This window comes from Hemicordylus capensis, chromosome 2 (genome assembly GCF_027244095.1).
Source record: "Hemicordylus capensis ecotype Gifberg chromosome 2, rHemCap1.1.pri, whole genome shotgun sequence".
Taxonomy (NCBI): domain Eukaryota; kingdom Metazoa; phylum Chordata; class Lepidosauria; order Squamata; family Cordylidae; genus Hemicordylus; species Hemicordylus capensis.
In genome coordinates, this window is record NC_069658.1 from 370,086,440 (window position 1) to 370,103,075 (window position 16,636).

The window sequence follows — 16,636 nt, forward strand, 5'->3', positions numbered from 1 at the left end:
TCAAACCAGCAACCTTCTGCTTGTTAGTCAAGCATTTCCCTGCTGCGCCACTTATGGTGACCTACACTAAATATACATACTCTTAAAAGAAGTATGGAGTGCATTTCCAAACTAAAAAACAACTAGCCTGTCTTTTGGAAGCACAGCCCATAATTTACCCTGTCATCTGTTGACACGCTCTGTGTGGTAAGATGGCATGATTTTATAAGAAGTATCTGAATACAAAGAACCATGCAGGTGAGGCCCATATCATGGGTCTTTCACACCTAATTGGTGTCCAGCTGGAAGGGGGTGTAATTATTATTATAGATGAACATAAGAACAGCCCTGCTGGATCAGGCCCAAGGCCCACCTAGTCCAGCATCCTGTTTCGCACAGTAGCCCACCAGATACCGCTGGAAGCCACAGGCAGGAGTTGAGGGCATGCCCTCTCTCCTGCCGTTACTCCCCTGCAACTGGTACTCAGAGGCATCCTGCCTTTGAGGCTGGAGGTGGCCCACAGCCCAACGACTGGTAGCCATTGATAGAAGTATGTGGCCCTACACATACGATTCTTGTATTCAGAAACCTCTTATAAGAGTACAATATCTTATCACAGGGAACACTCTCCTTTGTTGCACTTGGTTCCTATATTCAGGATCAGTGATCATGCTCCTAAAAGCAAAAGTGAATGGGGCTGATGAGACTGACATTTCTACTGCATTCACCCATAGGAAATGTTTGTTTGTTTGCTTGCTTGCTTGCTTGCTTGGCTGTGATATTGGTAGTGTTCGCTAGGACATGGAAAGTGTTGCCAGTAGGTAACTCTGGATAGCTTTCTTTGGCAACAGATGGCAAGGATTTTTCCTTCCTAGCAGTGGTCATATGTCACCACAATGCACTCATTCATATCATTTCTCTGCTTGACTTCCATTTTGAGTGATTTTCTTGAAGTGGTAAGAGACAATGATATATGGCAACTAATGGCAGATTTGCACATTTAGGTTTCCAATCGATAACTGCAATTATCATCTGATTTCCCTATACAAATGGAAGGAGATGAGTCTTACACAGAGAGCACCTGTGGGAGAAAACTGGGAGGAGAGAAGGGCCTGTGGAGCAAAAGACGTCTTGCTCAAGTTTGTCCATGCAAAATAGGTGTCTAAGCCTAAAACAATCACACATTTCAGGTAAATGTTTGGATAAAAAGAGTGTGCCCATGGCACTATAAAGATGGGTGCTTTATTGGAACTGCTGGTTAGTGGTGTTGAATACAACTACAGAAACCATTTAAAATGTGCATATGATGAACATTGAACTGCACATCTTCTATAAAGTATGCTTCTGTACCAGCTGTACCATCACCAAATGCAGGCAGCCACTAATCTAGCTGGAATTCTGGTTAGATTAGATTTTTAGATGGCTAAAAAGGTCAAACACGCACTGTGGCTGATGGCAAGGTTAAAAAGAAGACAAACAAAAAAGGAGAAATTATTCAACATCAAACAACCAATAGTTTAAAAAAAAGGTTTAAAGGAAAAAAACACTAGTTTCTGGCACAGGGCAAAAAAAGAAAACAAAGATCCACAAGAATGCCCAACCTGGCCAGCGAAAGCCAGAATGTAAAACCCTCCCAGGAGGCACCAAGACTGTGCTTTTGACTTTTATCATGTTTTTGTCTACATGGCAATAGTGGCACTTGTACGCTACTGATTATATCAGACGTTCTACAATCTTTGATAACAGGGATAGTGAAGTAGCCATAAGTGTGACTAAGAGATTTCCTAGGTGCTTGTGGAACTATTGAAGTTGTTTCTCCTTTGGGCTTTTCCTAGAAACGCATTCAAAAAGAGCCACTCAAGCAGTTTTATAAACACATGCAGATCCTTTAGTTATCTCTGTTGAGATTCACCTGCAACCCATTCATCCACATCAGGACAGGACAGGACAGGACAGTAAAAAGCAATTTTATACCTGAAAGGTATGGATCAAATTAAACTGATGATACTACACACACACACTGATGATACTACCTCACCAACACTGTGTGCAATCTCACCACAGCAATTTTCAAACGTTATAGATACATGCATTATACATAACCATGTTCGGAAAATGTCATATGTGTAGCAGACGGAGAGTTTTCGGTTTAGAAAGCTGCCTTATACCGAATTAGACCATTTGTCCATCTAGCTCAGTACTGTCTACATAGACTGGCAGCAGCTTCTCCAAGGTTACAGGTCGGAGTCTTTCTCAGCCCTATCTTGGAGATGCCAGGGAGGGAACTTGGAACCTCAGATGCTCTTCCCAGGGCACTACCATCCCCTAAGGGGAATATCTCACAGATACAGAAAATAACTTATTTTCTTCTATATAATAGATGGAGTTGCTTTTCAGTGAACTCTGTTTAAAATCTGAACTTGAAAAATCATTTTGACATGTGTCAAATGGTAATTAAGCCATACAAATGCAACACTCCACAGATTAATTTATATAAGTTTCCTGTTTCTGTTCAGCAGCAATTTTGTCAATTTGTGAATCCTTACTGAAACTGCCCATCACAAGATTTTCCTGTAGATATTTTAAACTGACCTTTCCCGCTCATATGTGGGTCACCTGTTTCTACTAAAAGTGTCCCTATTTTAGTAATGTGTTACCTTGCTCGAATTGCAGTCGAAAACCCTTCAGCCTTGGTTTGCAGCAATAAATTCAACTGACAGTTGAAATTTGGAGCGCTCACTTAATATTGATTCTGAATGTAATAACAAGCGACATGACCTTTTGGAGGGTGTAAAATATGGCTGCCACAACATCTGTACCACATTTCTTGCTGTTTAGTAATATGCTGTAACAGCATGGAGCTGGCATTAAAGCTAAGCTTTATTATCAAGCAGATCACTCCATCTCTCTAATTTCATTAAAAAATGCTTTAAGCTTTCAGGGGTTGGTACAGCCTGCAATACACATGCCTGGTGGAGACCTAATTTACCCTGCAGTAACAAAAGGTAAAGGTATTTGGATGCTTCAAAAATCTGTCAGACATAACATATTTTAGCAGGGCAATGGGGAGAAGAGATTCTGCAAAGTGGGACATATCAAATATTTTATGGGTTTTATTTTATCTCCTTGAATGTGAGAAGATGCTCTTGTAGCTTCCCTTTCACTCACAGGGAAAAAAAAGAAAGTTAATGCTGTTTCTATTTTCTATTTTATTTTTCGGACACTAGAAATGCATTCTAATTTAGCATTACCCCAGGATACCTTGAACTTATTCTGCTAGGCCAGACCGAGAAACATTTGCATCTGATTTACTTTCAGTGTTTCTCTTTGAAGTGCTAGTATCTTTTAAAATATACTCCAAGTAGCACAACATCAATTTCTGCACTTTTTGAAATCCAATTTAAGCAGGATAAAATTGTCAAAACAGTCTAAGCTCATTCCAACATCATGGCTCTCAATCACAGAATACACAATACAGGAAAATCATGTGGCACTGCAAAGAGTATTTTAAGTACCTTTTGACTTCTGCCTCCTACCATTGTGCGTATACTGAATTGATTAATCCCATTATCATTATTGCCTTGTCTTGATGAACATTAAAATAAAGCCGTACATTTTATGATTGCATTTTACTTTCACATTTTAATACCAAATCCACACAGCCAAATATACAGTAACTCTTTTAAAAGCTTTATATCTCATATTTTAAGGGGGAAATGCTGCAATCCTTCATAGTTTACAGTTAAATATAATTTATAAGTAAAAGGCCTGTCAGCAGTTTAAACTGAAGTATAACTTACAGAACAAGAAAAATGCTTCCATTCATTTATCTTGTTAATAGCCAATCTATTGCAAGCCTTGCTTTTGTGTATACTTGAGCTGGTCTGATACTGGAGTAATCTATATCAAGCAAGTTATTAATAGTGCACTTTTATGCACTGGGAATTACAGACACTGGGATTGACTTAGTTAACTGTTTCCTGTAAAAGAATTTCCACATAGTCGGGTAATTGAGGGCAATTCAAACATGCAAGCTGATCTCTTGTTGACTAAGTGATGACTTGACTCTGTGAATCAGCTTACAGATTAATCACCACAGATAGAATATTTATAACACTTCATGCCAACTGATATGCAGTTATTTTCAGGGGAGAAAGTGTGGTTAAAAATCATCCGTCAATGAGGACATAGGTGTGGAAGGAAGCCACACAAATGAAAACAAACCCACCTGTAGGACCTCAATCATATAACTAAAGGATGTGGAAAACTTAAGAAAATAGAAATGTGTGTGCTGGGGAATGCAGCACACACAAACCATTGTTTGTGCTACCTGGATTCAATGTGTTTGTAAACAGAGCACTGCAGTGATGAATCATGGGGGACCTCTCTCCCTGTCTTGTTCTACCATCCTTTTCTTGCTAGGAAAATCCAAGGTCCAAAACACGCAGGGGAAGGCGGGCTTTCTCCAATGTGTTTCTGTCCCTTTAAATGCATGAACTCAAGAAGCACTGCATCCCTGTTGCCAAGCTGCGGCAGGATGAGAAACCAGACGGCAGAGAGCACTTATGATGTACAATGGAGAAGCCTGGAAACAACCTCCCAAACATCCCCCCCCCCAAAAAAAACCCCATAAGAAGTGGAAGTGTTGCCTATCATCAATGATATCATGCCCGTGATATCACTAGCAGTTATGGTTAGTGGTGGCGGACATGGAACAAAAGCTCTGTTTTCACAAGTATATAATTGTATGAGGTTTGCCTCACAGCTGAAGCCCTTGGGGAAAGTGAGGACCAAGCTATTTTCTCCCCACTGCACAACCCTTATGGACATATTCCTAGACACAAAAAGGGTTTTAATGGGGAGGGGAAAGAAGTGAAAAATGCTTTCTCCTCCTCCTTCCTGTATGCTGCAGCTCTGAGGCAAACCTTATGCTCCGTTAGATTCTTGCAAGGATGGAGCTCTTTCTCAACCCTTGTAAGCCTGTGGGGCATGTCCACCAGAATTCTCAAGAGCAATGGAGGTACTGATTATTATTAATAATGATAACAATAATAATTCAATTTCTATACCGCCCTTCCAAAAATGGCTCAGGGCGGTTTACACAGAGAAATAATAAATAAATAAGATGGCTCCCTGTCCCCAAAGGGCTCACATTCTAAAATGAAACACAAGATAGACACCAGCAACAGTCACTGGAGGTACTGGGGGTGGATAGGGCTAGTTACTCTCCCCCTGCTAAATAAAGAGAATCACCACGGTAAAAGGTGCCTCTTTGCCCAGTTAGCAGGGGATAGGGTCTGATGGGTCTGTGTGGGAAGACACACTTTACAAACAACTTCCAATTGCTTGTAAGATGAAGTGGTTTCTAAGATTAAGTAAGAGGTTTCTAAGGCTAAATAGAATTGTCTCACTCTTATTACCTGAAGGAGGCTGCCCCAGAAATCAAGCAAAAAGCCACCTGGCTAATGGGAAGCACTCAGTATTTTCTGAACAGACCATTACTGGGGTCAGACTGAAAGGTCATACCTAGATATAGAACCTGCTCTCAGGCTCAGAATTTTTCTGGTCTGAGAAGTCTGTAGGTTATGATTTGAAACTAAAAAGAATCAAACAAATTTGGATCATATCCTCACCAATGTTAGCTAAGTAAAAATGAAGTGCAAGGAAGGACAGGATGCCAGATAGAGGCAGTATGCCACTGACCATCAGCTTCTGAGGAGCAAGAGGGGGAAAGGACTGTTGCCTTCGAATCCTGCATCTGGTTAGTCACTGTGGCAGGCAAGATGCTGGAATTGATGGACCTTTGGCCTAATGTAGCAGGGCTCTTTGTATGCTCTTAAAAGAACAGTTTGCAGGGACAGAGGGCAGAGAACATAAAACTGCATTTTAAATTTCTAGTTGATAAAGAATAAAGCCATATACTGTATTACTTTACAATAATTTCAATTCACTATTGTCTCATAATTAATTATTATCACAAAGGAATAACTACTTAAAGGTCAGAGAATTGAAAAATGGTATTTTACAAAGGGACATCAAGGGCATGTCTTGTTTGGGCTTTTCAAAAACGTCCAGGTTACAGAGAATACCCAGCTTTTAAAATGCTACTGGTTTAATTTATTCCAGTTTTGCACATCTCCACTGCATGGTAGTTGTTCCCTTGAAGAGAGATGTTAAAATCACACATGGCAACATCAATTAAAGGATCAGAATCATGGGTACAGAGTCATGGGCACAGAGCTCCGAGGGAAGGTTTGCCAATTGCATCTCACACTGCACATCCAGACTTGGAGTACTAAGTGGCATATCCAGAACACATAATTGTGTGTGTGAGAAAAAAGACTTCTTCAGAGGCTTAAACTTACTCTTATTGCACTGTTAGACATTCACCTGCCATACTCGCTAAGATGCTGATGTAAACTTGTTGCTGGCATCCTTTGAGGAAAGCAGAAAAAAATCATACCAAAACATTCATGAATTGGAGGACTTCTACATTCTCAGCTGAGGTAAGATTCAAAACTAATCTGATTATATGTATATTATGAGCCACTAAGCATCTTTCTGCAGCAATTACCAAGCTTTCACACATAAAAGAGGGCATTTTCTTCAGCACTGGGCTAATCCATCAAGTGTTTAGCTTCAAAGAGGAAGTTTTTAAAAAGATGACTGAAGTGGGCTTATAAGGCAGTGATATTTCTTTTTTATTGAACTACAGAGGATTATTTTCAACTCTTACACATACTGAACAACTTTGGAATATAATACAGTTTTTTCTTCTTTTAACAGTCTCTTTCTTTTTTCTTTTTGGACTTTTTAGAACTCTGAACAAAATAGTAGAACTTTGTGAATTCCCAAAACTCTGTTTTTAGGGGTTTTAAGTATTTCTAGCATGGCATGGACAACTTTAGTTGTTTGGGGAACATTTTAATTGGCAGCAGTTTTTGACAGTTCACACAACTTTCTAGGCATGATGATCTGATCATTATTTTTAAAGAAAACTTTCACTTTGATATACAGCTTTAAAATTATATAGAAAGCCTTTTGATAACAGGAAATATGGAGCAACTAAAGTTAAAGACCTTAACTTGAACTGGATTCTGCCCATGATTTGCAATAAAATTTTCTCTCCCTCCCTTCCCCCCTCCTCTCTCTCTCTCTCTCTCTCTCTCTCTCTCTCTCTCTCTCTCTCTCTCTCTCTCTCTCTCACACACACACACACACACACACACACACACACACACACACACACACAGATAAATTTGCTATGGTTGCTGAAGACAATACCGTAGTACTAAACAAATGTAGGTGTATTTATCACATGGATATTCTACCCTACTTCCAGGACCCTCAGGACTATTTATAGCCATGGACTATTTATGTTCATCACAACAACCATGTGAAATTGTGAAATCCACCGGACTGATAGATGCTAACCTGGTCAGTGCCACCCAGTGAAATTCATCACTTAAATATAATTTGAACCCGAGTCTCTGAACAGGCATACCCAATGTTTTAAAATGTTTTAAAATGTTTACTATCTAACAAAACATAACTGTTTCTTTCTAGGCTCCCCACATTTCCACCTAATCTTATAAACTATAACAATCTGCAAATTGTCAAAAATACATGGAGAAACTGAATGGTGCCTGTAATTTGCAATGGTGCCTGTAAATGGTGCCCACTGGGCAACCAGCAGATTTTGAGGGTACAGTTAGGAAAACCGTAGCTGTGGTTGATATCCAGGGCAACCCAAAGAGAATGCAGCAGGTGCTGCCTCCTTGCAGCTTCAGGCTGCTCTTCATGCAGCTGGTGGCTTCACAAGCAGCAGAACAGATGCAAACGGGGAGGGTTATGCTCCTCCTTGCTGCCAGGTGGCCCCTTGGTTGGGATAGAGTGGGAGTCACCCAAGATATGACGAGTTCTTCCCAAAAGTCATTGTGGTGCACATCTGGGCCACAGGTTTCAAAGATCAGGCTGTTCAGTTCTGGTATGATAACATGGCTACAGTCCAGGTTATCAACTCGGGGACCTCTAGGAGTCCTTGGGTGATGCGTTTGGTGCGTTGCTTCAAGCTGCACTGCCTGCAACACAACATTCTTTTTGCTGCCCAACACGTGCCCGGGCTGGATAACAGCATCGCGGACACACTGTCTCAGATGCAGGAGGAGCACTTTTGAACCCTCGCCCCAGCAGCCAGGGAGCTCCTCGAAATATTTCCTGTCCACCTATGGAGCCTTAGATACTAGAGGTCGAGGAGGCCATTCACCTATCCTTGGCACCTAGCACAAGAGTGCGATATTCGGCGGCAGTCTGTGAGTTCCAGGCATTCAGGGCAGCATCAGGGCTGGGTGACCTATGGGCTCTCCGGGTGAAATATGTGCTGCGCTATAGCATCCACCTACATGGACGGGGCTTGGCGCCGAGGTCCATTGGTGGCAGGCTGGCAGCCCTTGCCTTCCATGTGTAGCTGGGCGGGGACACACTGACTCCACTGCTGACTTCCGGGTGCGCAGAATGCTGGAGAAATGGGCACAGGTGTCCCCCCAAAGCCCAGATCCAAGGGTCCCTCTTGCTACAGCAACCCTGCAACAGCTGCTATCACAGTTCAGTGATATCTGTTTTTTCAACTTTGAGGTTTGGCTGCTTAAGGCCTCCTGCCTTGTGGCCTTCTTAGGCACATTGCAAATCAGCGAGCTGGTTGCCACTTCCAGGTTTGATGCGTCAGCTCAGGCCCTGCACTACGAGAACGCCCAGTTGGAAAGGGACATGGTGGTTTTATGCCTGCCTTGGGCAAAGACCGATCAGAAGGGCAAGGGCACCACCATCACCCTGGCTGAGGGACTAATGTGGGCCTGTGCCCAGTACGGGCTGTGCAACCTTACCTGGCCGTGTGTGGGGAGGGTGATGGCCAGCTGTTCTTCCATGCAGACACGATGCCCATGACCTGCTTCCAGTTCTGGGTTCTGGTGGAGGAGGCTTTGAGGAGAGCGTGCCTTGACCCGAGAGTGTATGGCACCCACTCCTTCTGGATTGGGGCGGCATCTTCAGCGGCAGTGGTGGGGCTGCTTGAGAGCCATGTCCAGGAGTTGGGGATGTGGCGTTCATCTGCCTGCCGCCGCTACATACGCCCTCTGCAGCTGTGAGAAGGGGCAGAAGTAACACCCAGTTTTGTCTTGCAGACCGTCGACGGCTCTCTTTCCCCTTGCGGGAGCTCATCTATGGGCATAGCTATGTGTTTTAGGCCAGTTGACAAGCTCGACAGACAAGCAGGGATACCCAGTTTGGTCTTGCAGGAGCGGCAGAAGTGGACTGGATGGGGCACCGAGGGATGCTGTGGAACTTTTTCCTTCCATTTCTAGATGAGTATGCTGCCACACGGGGGACACCACATGTCTTGGTCATTCACCTGGGAGGCAATGACCTGGGTTTGCTACATGGCAAGGCCCTGATTCTGCAGGCAATCAAAGATTTACAAGGCCTGTCTGCCCGATGGCCAGATATGTGGTTGGTTTGGTCCAACTTGCTTCCAAAGCTGAGTTGGAGGGGCCCCCTGTGTTTCAATAGGGCACGTAAGAAAGTGAATAGGGAGGTGAGGAAAGTGGTCACCACCTTGGGCAGGGCAGTTATACAGCATATGGCTCAGAGCTTTGGCGGGTTGGGTTTGGGGTGGGTAGGGCTATCCACCCCCCTCAGCAGGGGAAGCCTCGCAGTGAGAGATCAGGACATGCAGCCTGATCGAATCAGAACCCAGCCCTTCGCCCTGGTGTGGGATGGCCCAGACCATCCCATCATCCCACAGTTTTTTTAATCCCCTAGTTTTAAAAACTAGATGTTTTTAAAAAACATCTGAAAACCCATCTTTTCACCCAAGCTTTCCCAGCTTTTAAAAACTGTCTGTTTTTAATTTTATGGCTGATTTTTAATTGTTGCATTGTTTTAACTTTTTATATGTTTTAATTGTTTTATGTTAACTGCCCAGAGACAAAAGTTTGGGCAGTATAGAAGTTTAATAAATAAATAAATAAATAAATAAATAAATAAATAAATAAATAAGGACCACCACACGGGAGGAGTACCCGCACTCTGATTAGTTAGGGACCTCGTTGCAAGTTTGTTATCACTGTACAACAATAAAGTGGCCCTTATTTACTCCAACTAAGCGTGTCCTGTCTTCATTGGGACCTGGGGGTGCAAACAGTGGGGGGGATTTTTATGCTCCTCCTTGCCTCCAGAAGCACTTGCCTCCAGAGCATTTCTTGCCAACACGTAACACATCTCTTTCCTATTTGCTCTGTGTTTAAAACAAACAAACAAACAAACAAAAAACTAGCACCCAATCCTAAATAGTGAGCAGCATACTGTATATTAGTGTAACATCGCTTTAAGAATGGCATAGCATTATAATCTGTAGTGTAGAACAGGTTCTACAGTATTTGTTTTTCTTTCTAAGCATTTATATCATTATTAGAATTAGGTCATATCATTCTTAGAATTAGGCTGTCAGGAGCACAGGCCATATTTACTTCCAAAAATTCAAGATTCAATTCCATACAAAAGAATATTCAACAAACGCATCCCTAACACTTTCCATTAAAAATGTTGTCGGCTGTATGGTATCAATTATTGTAACATCTTGTGTTCATGCAACCTGATCTTACACATTTTTCTGACTGTGTTCAAAGGTGCTGTCTGCCTGGTAAGCGTACATAGGATACAGCCAAGGAAATGCATCAGAGGGGCCAGACTACAAATGTCCCTTTAACTCTTATATTATATTTATTTACTGCCTCTGTTATTGCAACCTAGTTATATAAATATAAATCCTTATGCATATAATTAAAAATAGCAGCCTTTAGCTTAGAATTATCAAGGTACAGTAAGCCAAAACCTTGATTTGCATGTTCAGTCAGATATGCACAAAATAGACTAGGTTCCAGTAGGTTGCAAGTACTGTAGTGAGAAATACTACAGTCGATATTCATTCTGCTGACAGTTAATTCTTTGCATATTTTCAAGTATATTTTTCCTTCAAGGGATAACACTTTCTGACGTTGTGTTGCTAGAATGTGCAGTTTCATCCAGGCCAAAAGTACTGTCTTAAATAACTTTATGCAAAGCATAGAAGAAACAAAATTCATCTGCTCACAAGGCTATACACATAAGCTATGCTGCTGTGAGTACAAATATAAAACCAGCGTCTTTAATCTCTCTCCCCCCACTCCCCGCCCTCAGATGTCAGGTATCCAACATGACTGGCTATAAAAGTGCCTAGATGCTCACCTCGGGCTTTCAATTAATTTATCTCTAAGTGTGTTATCATTCTATGTCTGAACTAGAAAGACCTCACTGGAAGCATTTGCTCAGAGTGCTATGACTTCATCTGCATACCTATTTGCATATGCATATCCATCAGTCATAAGAGAGAGTGCCACACACAGTAGGTATGGCAAAGCACCCCATTGATACAGAGAATGAACATTTATCTTGAGATCATAAATATGCATTCTGAAAGTTTTCATCCCAGTGTGTGGGTAATAGACTAGATGTGGATAAAACTAGGTAAACTCAGTCCTCATAGGCCCATATGTCCTTCATGACTAAAATATACTCAGTTTAGAACAAAAGGCAAAGGTAAACGTAGTCTGCTCTCCAGAGAACCCTATGTAAACAGGGTTTCTAATGCAGCTAAAAACAGATTGCCAAGAAAGAAAATCCAAACAACTAATCCCTTACAGATATACAACAAAAATGGCAAAGCAACTAAGAACAGTCACTATTAGTGAACATGGAATCAGGGGGAATAGGCAGTTCTGATTAGAAAATTATCCACAATAATATGACACAAGAAAGCTTGGTTTATGGGATCATTTCATGTTTTTCCATGTCTGACAACCATGTCTAAATGTAATTTTTCTGTTAACTCAGAGTTACAAAGGTTCAATAGGATACTGAGATACATGCTCATTTCCTTTCAATTTCATTGATGAGTCACTACTATCATAAGAAATGTAGGATTAAAAATATGTTGGCTGCCAATAGCTCCCTGGGTAACTATCCCTTAGCACAAATGGGAAATAAACAAGAATAAGAGATGTGCAGTCTCTGCCTGTTCCATCTGCCTGTTCCATTGTTGGGCAAGTGCTTCCACAGCGTCCTGTTCCCTAGTAGGGGCTCGGCTCTAACTTGCTCAACAGCCTTGCATCTCCTTCCTTCCTCTTCCTTTCTACTCTTTCCCAAGATCAGATAATTCTGAATAGCCTCAAGGTAGGGAGCCTCTCTGCCTTCTATCCCTTTTGCAGAGCCAGCAATAACAGCAATAACTCTGATTTGTCTTACCAGAGGCCCAATTGGCTTTAGGATGTCTGCAGCTGGAGCTCCTCCACTGACTCTCCCACTGCTGCCAATGTGTTCTCTGAGCCTCCACCATCCTGCCTCCCCTGTTTGCTCCCTGCCAGACTCCTTTTAAATCCTAAATCTCTATCCACAGCTAGATCTTCCAACATTTGATACATTTGCTTACTTGAGGAAAGCTTGGGTTATTAAGATGGCAGTCAGGGCAGCAAACAATGGACATTGATGCAGAATAAATGCTAGAGAAGGAAGGCAGAAAGGTTCCCAGGGCTCCAAAACTTGAGACCATGATGCAACCACCACCCCCCCCACTAAAATCAGTTACTTTGTTTAACCTTCAAGAGGAGATATTAGCCCTGTATTTAATCTATCTTTTTCTAGGTTTTCACTTGCTGCTGAAAGGTGCAGAAGAGGATCTCAGACTGGATTTTAGGACTTTGCCTTCCCCTCTTCTCTTCTGTTGTTTGCTAGAGGAAAGATAATCTACAGCTGCAATGTCTGGATTGCTTATTCTACTATTTCAGTTACAGAAAGGATAGTGAGTGACTTAAGTGTGCCGTCAAGTCGATTTCGACTCCTGGCACCCACAGAACCTGTGGTTTTCTTTGGTAGAATACAGGAGGGGTTTACCACTGCCTCCACCTGCACAGTATGAGATGATGCCTTTCAGCATCTTCCGATATCGCTGCTGTCTGATATAGATGTTTCCCATAGTCTGGGAAACATACCAGCAGGGATTTGAATCGGCAACCTTCTACTTGTTAGTCAAGCATTTAAGCACATATATTGCCAAAATTCCAAAGCTTGGGCACATAGAGAGTTTAAGGGTGAATGATCCATAATTTATGATAACATTGCCTAAATATGACTTCACTCATAAGTACTGCTATGCCATAAAATCTGTTCTCTGAAGTTCATGATGCTAAAACTAATTGTTGTTTTCTAAAAAAAACAAGATTTGCTAAGATACTTTAGTGATGATGAGTGGATGCATAGACAGATAGATGTTCACATAGATACAAGTATGAATTAATCAGGAATAGGTAAACAACAGAACCTTTAAGATCTTATATTAAAAGTGTGCAATGAAATACAATCTGTAACACCCTTATGAAGCACATTTCAACTAAAGTTAAAGAATTGGCTCAGTACTGCTAGAACCTGAGGCTATGTTTCCACAATGACTTTGTTTTACATTGATTTTCAGACTAAAAAATATTTCAAAATTACACTGAAAGGAACAATTATATACAGTAATCCCTCGACCTACGAACTACTCGACATCCGATGTTTTCGAGTTACGAGCGACAAAAAAGACCGGAAGTAGTTGCCGGTTTAGATTCAGCTTACTCGACCTACGAATTTTTAGATGCGGTTTCCTCGACTTACGAATGTTTCCAGACTTCTGTGGTGCGCTCTTCGACTTACGAAAATTTCGACCTCCGAACGTGCGTTTGGAATGGATTAATTACGTAAGTCGAGGGACCACTGTAATTAACAGTGTGTATTTCTTGATCATTACACATTTCTGCTCCAGTCTTGTATCTTCAAGCAGAGGTTTGCTGACAATTTCAGCTCCACTTCATTCAGCATTCATTCACATTAACAACCCAGGTAATCAGTATATGTCTAGCAGTTCCAAATACTGTGAATGATAAAATGGACAATGAATTCTAGACAATGAGTGCACATATTTTGGTGGTTGTAATAAATTTAAAAGCCATTAAAGGTATCAGTGCATATTTGGAAGATGAGGTGAACTATTGTAGTACTTCTGATCACGAGGAGGGGCATTTCATAGTGTGATAATGACTTGTCTAGGCACATAACCAGCAGGAATAATGCAGAACCAGTGCAAGCTACCCAGTCTGCACAGCCAGCTTCCTACCATTTATTGAAAATAAAAATACTAATATTATAATGCACCTCTACCAATCTATGGTGCTGCCACATCTGGAGTACTATGTACAGTTCTGGTCACTGTGTCTTAAGAAGGGCATTGTAGAACTGAAAAAGGTGCAGAAGACGGCAGCCGAGATTATCAGGGGCTCGGAATACCTTCCTTTTGAGGTGAGGCTACAGCATATGGGGCTTTTTAGTTTGGAAAATTCCAGTCCCCACTGCCATGCCAGCACGATGAGGCTCGGGGTGGGGTTGTGCCCCCATCACATGAGGCAGGCACAGAACTGCCATCTTGCCTCCCCCTCCACGTGGCCAGGATCAGCCAATCAGGGAAGGGGGTGGGTTGGTTGTGGCAGCCGCCGCCTCTCCATTCCACCCAGTCTCTCCACAGCTTGGCACCCACCCAGTGAGGGATAGCCAGTTGCCTGCGGGGAGCCAAGTAGGAATTTTTTGGGTCATGCCAGATTGGCACTAGGTGGGGCCTTTTTTTGCCTACTTCTCACTGAGTCCTTTAGGTTTGGGTCATAGGTATGCACAGCAGGTAATCGGTCACTTGGCAGGAGAGTGCGGGTGTTGGGTAGGTAGATTGATTAACGGTGTTTGACCAGAGGACCATTGGGGGGGGGAGGAACAGCGCTTCCGGGTTTTTGCAGACCGAAGGGTGGGGAATGTCCCCCGCTCGGGGAGTGGCTCGACTCACCAACTCAGAATTCAGCAGCTTGGGTTGGGTCCGCCCCCGCTCAGCAGGGGAAAGCCTAATGGTGAGAGGACATCAGGACCTGGCGCCTGACCAAATCATTACCCAGCACTTCATTATCAAATCATTACCTGGAGCCTGACCAAATCATTACCTGGTGTGGGGATGGCCCTTCTTAGGAGGCGGTCCCACACAGGAGGAGTACCTGCACTCTGGTTAATTAGGTACCTCATTGCAAGTCTTATCCCACTGTACATTAATAAAGTGGTGCCATTTCACTCCAGCTAAGTGTGTCCTGTCTTCATTGGGGTGTGGGGGTACAAGAGGTGACTACAGGGAGTCATGATAGAGGTATATACACTTATGCATGGAGTAGAGAGAATGAACAGAGAGAAGATTTTCTTCCTCTCTCACAATACTAAAACCAGGGGTCATCTCATGAAACTGATTGCCAAGAAATATAGGACCGACAAGAGGAAATACTTTTTCACACAACGCATAATTAATCTAAGGAATTCTCTGCCACAGGATGTGGTGATAGCCACTATCCTGGATGGATTTAAAAGGGGCTTAGACAAATTCATGGAGGACAGGTCTATCAATGGTTACTAGTTTAGTGGCTATAGGCCACCTCCAGCCTCGGGGCAAGATGCCTCTGAATACCAGTTGCAGGTGAGCAACAGCAGGAGAGAGGGAGTGACCTCACCTCTTCCTTGTGGGTTTCTCAGAGGCATCTGGTGGATCACTGTGGGTAATAGGATGCTAGAATAGATAGGCCTTGGGTCTGATCCAGCAGGGCTGTTCTTGTGTTATTACATGTACCATCAGTGCAGGCATGTTTCTGGGCTAACATCATTGCATTCTCCAGAAAAGCTTCCCATACATTCACCTTGAAGCTTCCCATGAATTCAGCTGTGTGATTCACTTTATGAACAATGGAATCAATGAATAATATTTGTCATCAACTTACATTTTGAAAAAGTAGGGGAAGTATGCACCAAACTAGAAATGCCAGCAAAGCTCATCAGGACTAGGCCCTGATAAAAATCTTGGGATGCGGCGGATAGTAATAAAGCTACAGCAACTCACCTCAGAGAGAATATAACATTAGGACCCTTAAAATTAATTAATAAGATTAAAATCTGACCTGGAGAAGTATTCCTGACTTACTGCCAACCTACCCGCCCCACAAACCTGGTAGAAAGTTCTGGAATTATAAGTTCAGACTGGCTCATTTTGGCATGAAATAACCCATTTATTCATTTTCAGGCCCATATAAGGTGTGTGAAGGACCATTCTTCCATTTCTAGTGCAATCAATCTTGTCCTTTGAGGTGACAACCTCTGTTCTTATGGTGGTAGTGGTGCTGGAAGATGCACTAAATCAGCCGATAACTCTCTAAAGTGTTATGTTATAGTTAGAGTAGTCCAATGTATCATTGAAGTGCTGGTTTATTCATGACAGAGACTTCAATATTTATCATACCTTTTGAAATAATGATAAACATGGATTGGCTAAGCTGAAGAGGGAGATTGAGAAGAAAGTACAGGACGAGTCCAGTAACCTTGAAAATCTGCTGTAATAGAAACAGAAATGAAGACTGGATGGCATGTGATAAAAGCCCATGAATCACACTTTTTTTAAAAAAAAAAAAAAAGCACTACTGGCTTTTAAATGGATGGTGATGAATAAGTATACCCTTTTGCT

The 16,636-nt window shown here is 42.3% G+C and overlaps 1 protein-coding gene across 19 annotated transcripts in view; it reads right to left on the bottom strand.

Annotated features, from left to right (window-relative positions):
• The window catches only part of TENM2 (teneurin transmembrane protein 2), a 1,486,671-nt gene that overhangs the window by 543,582 nt on the left and 926,453 nt on the right, over window positions 1–16,636 (bottom strand). For 10 of the 19 annotated variants that reach the window (XM_053288965.1, XM_053288966.1, XM_053288972.1 and 7 more), the window contains one exon: window positions 8,862–9,116. The exons of the other annotated variants lie outside the window; for them this stretch is intronic. In XM_053288965.1, coding sequence (XP_053144940.1) covers window positions 8,862–9,116 — 255 coding nt within the window. The remainder of the gene's footprint in view (window positions 1–8,861; window positions 9,117–16,636) is intronic. 19 annotated transcript variants of the gene reach the window in all.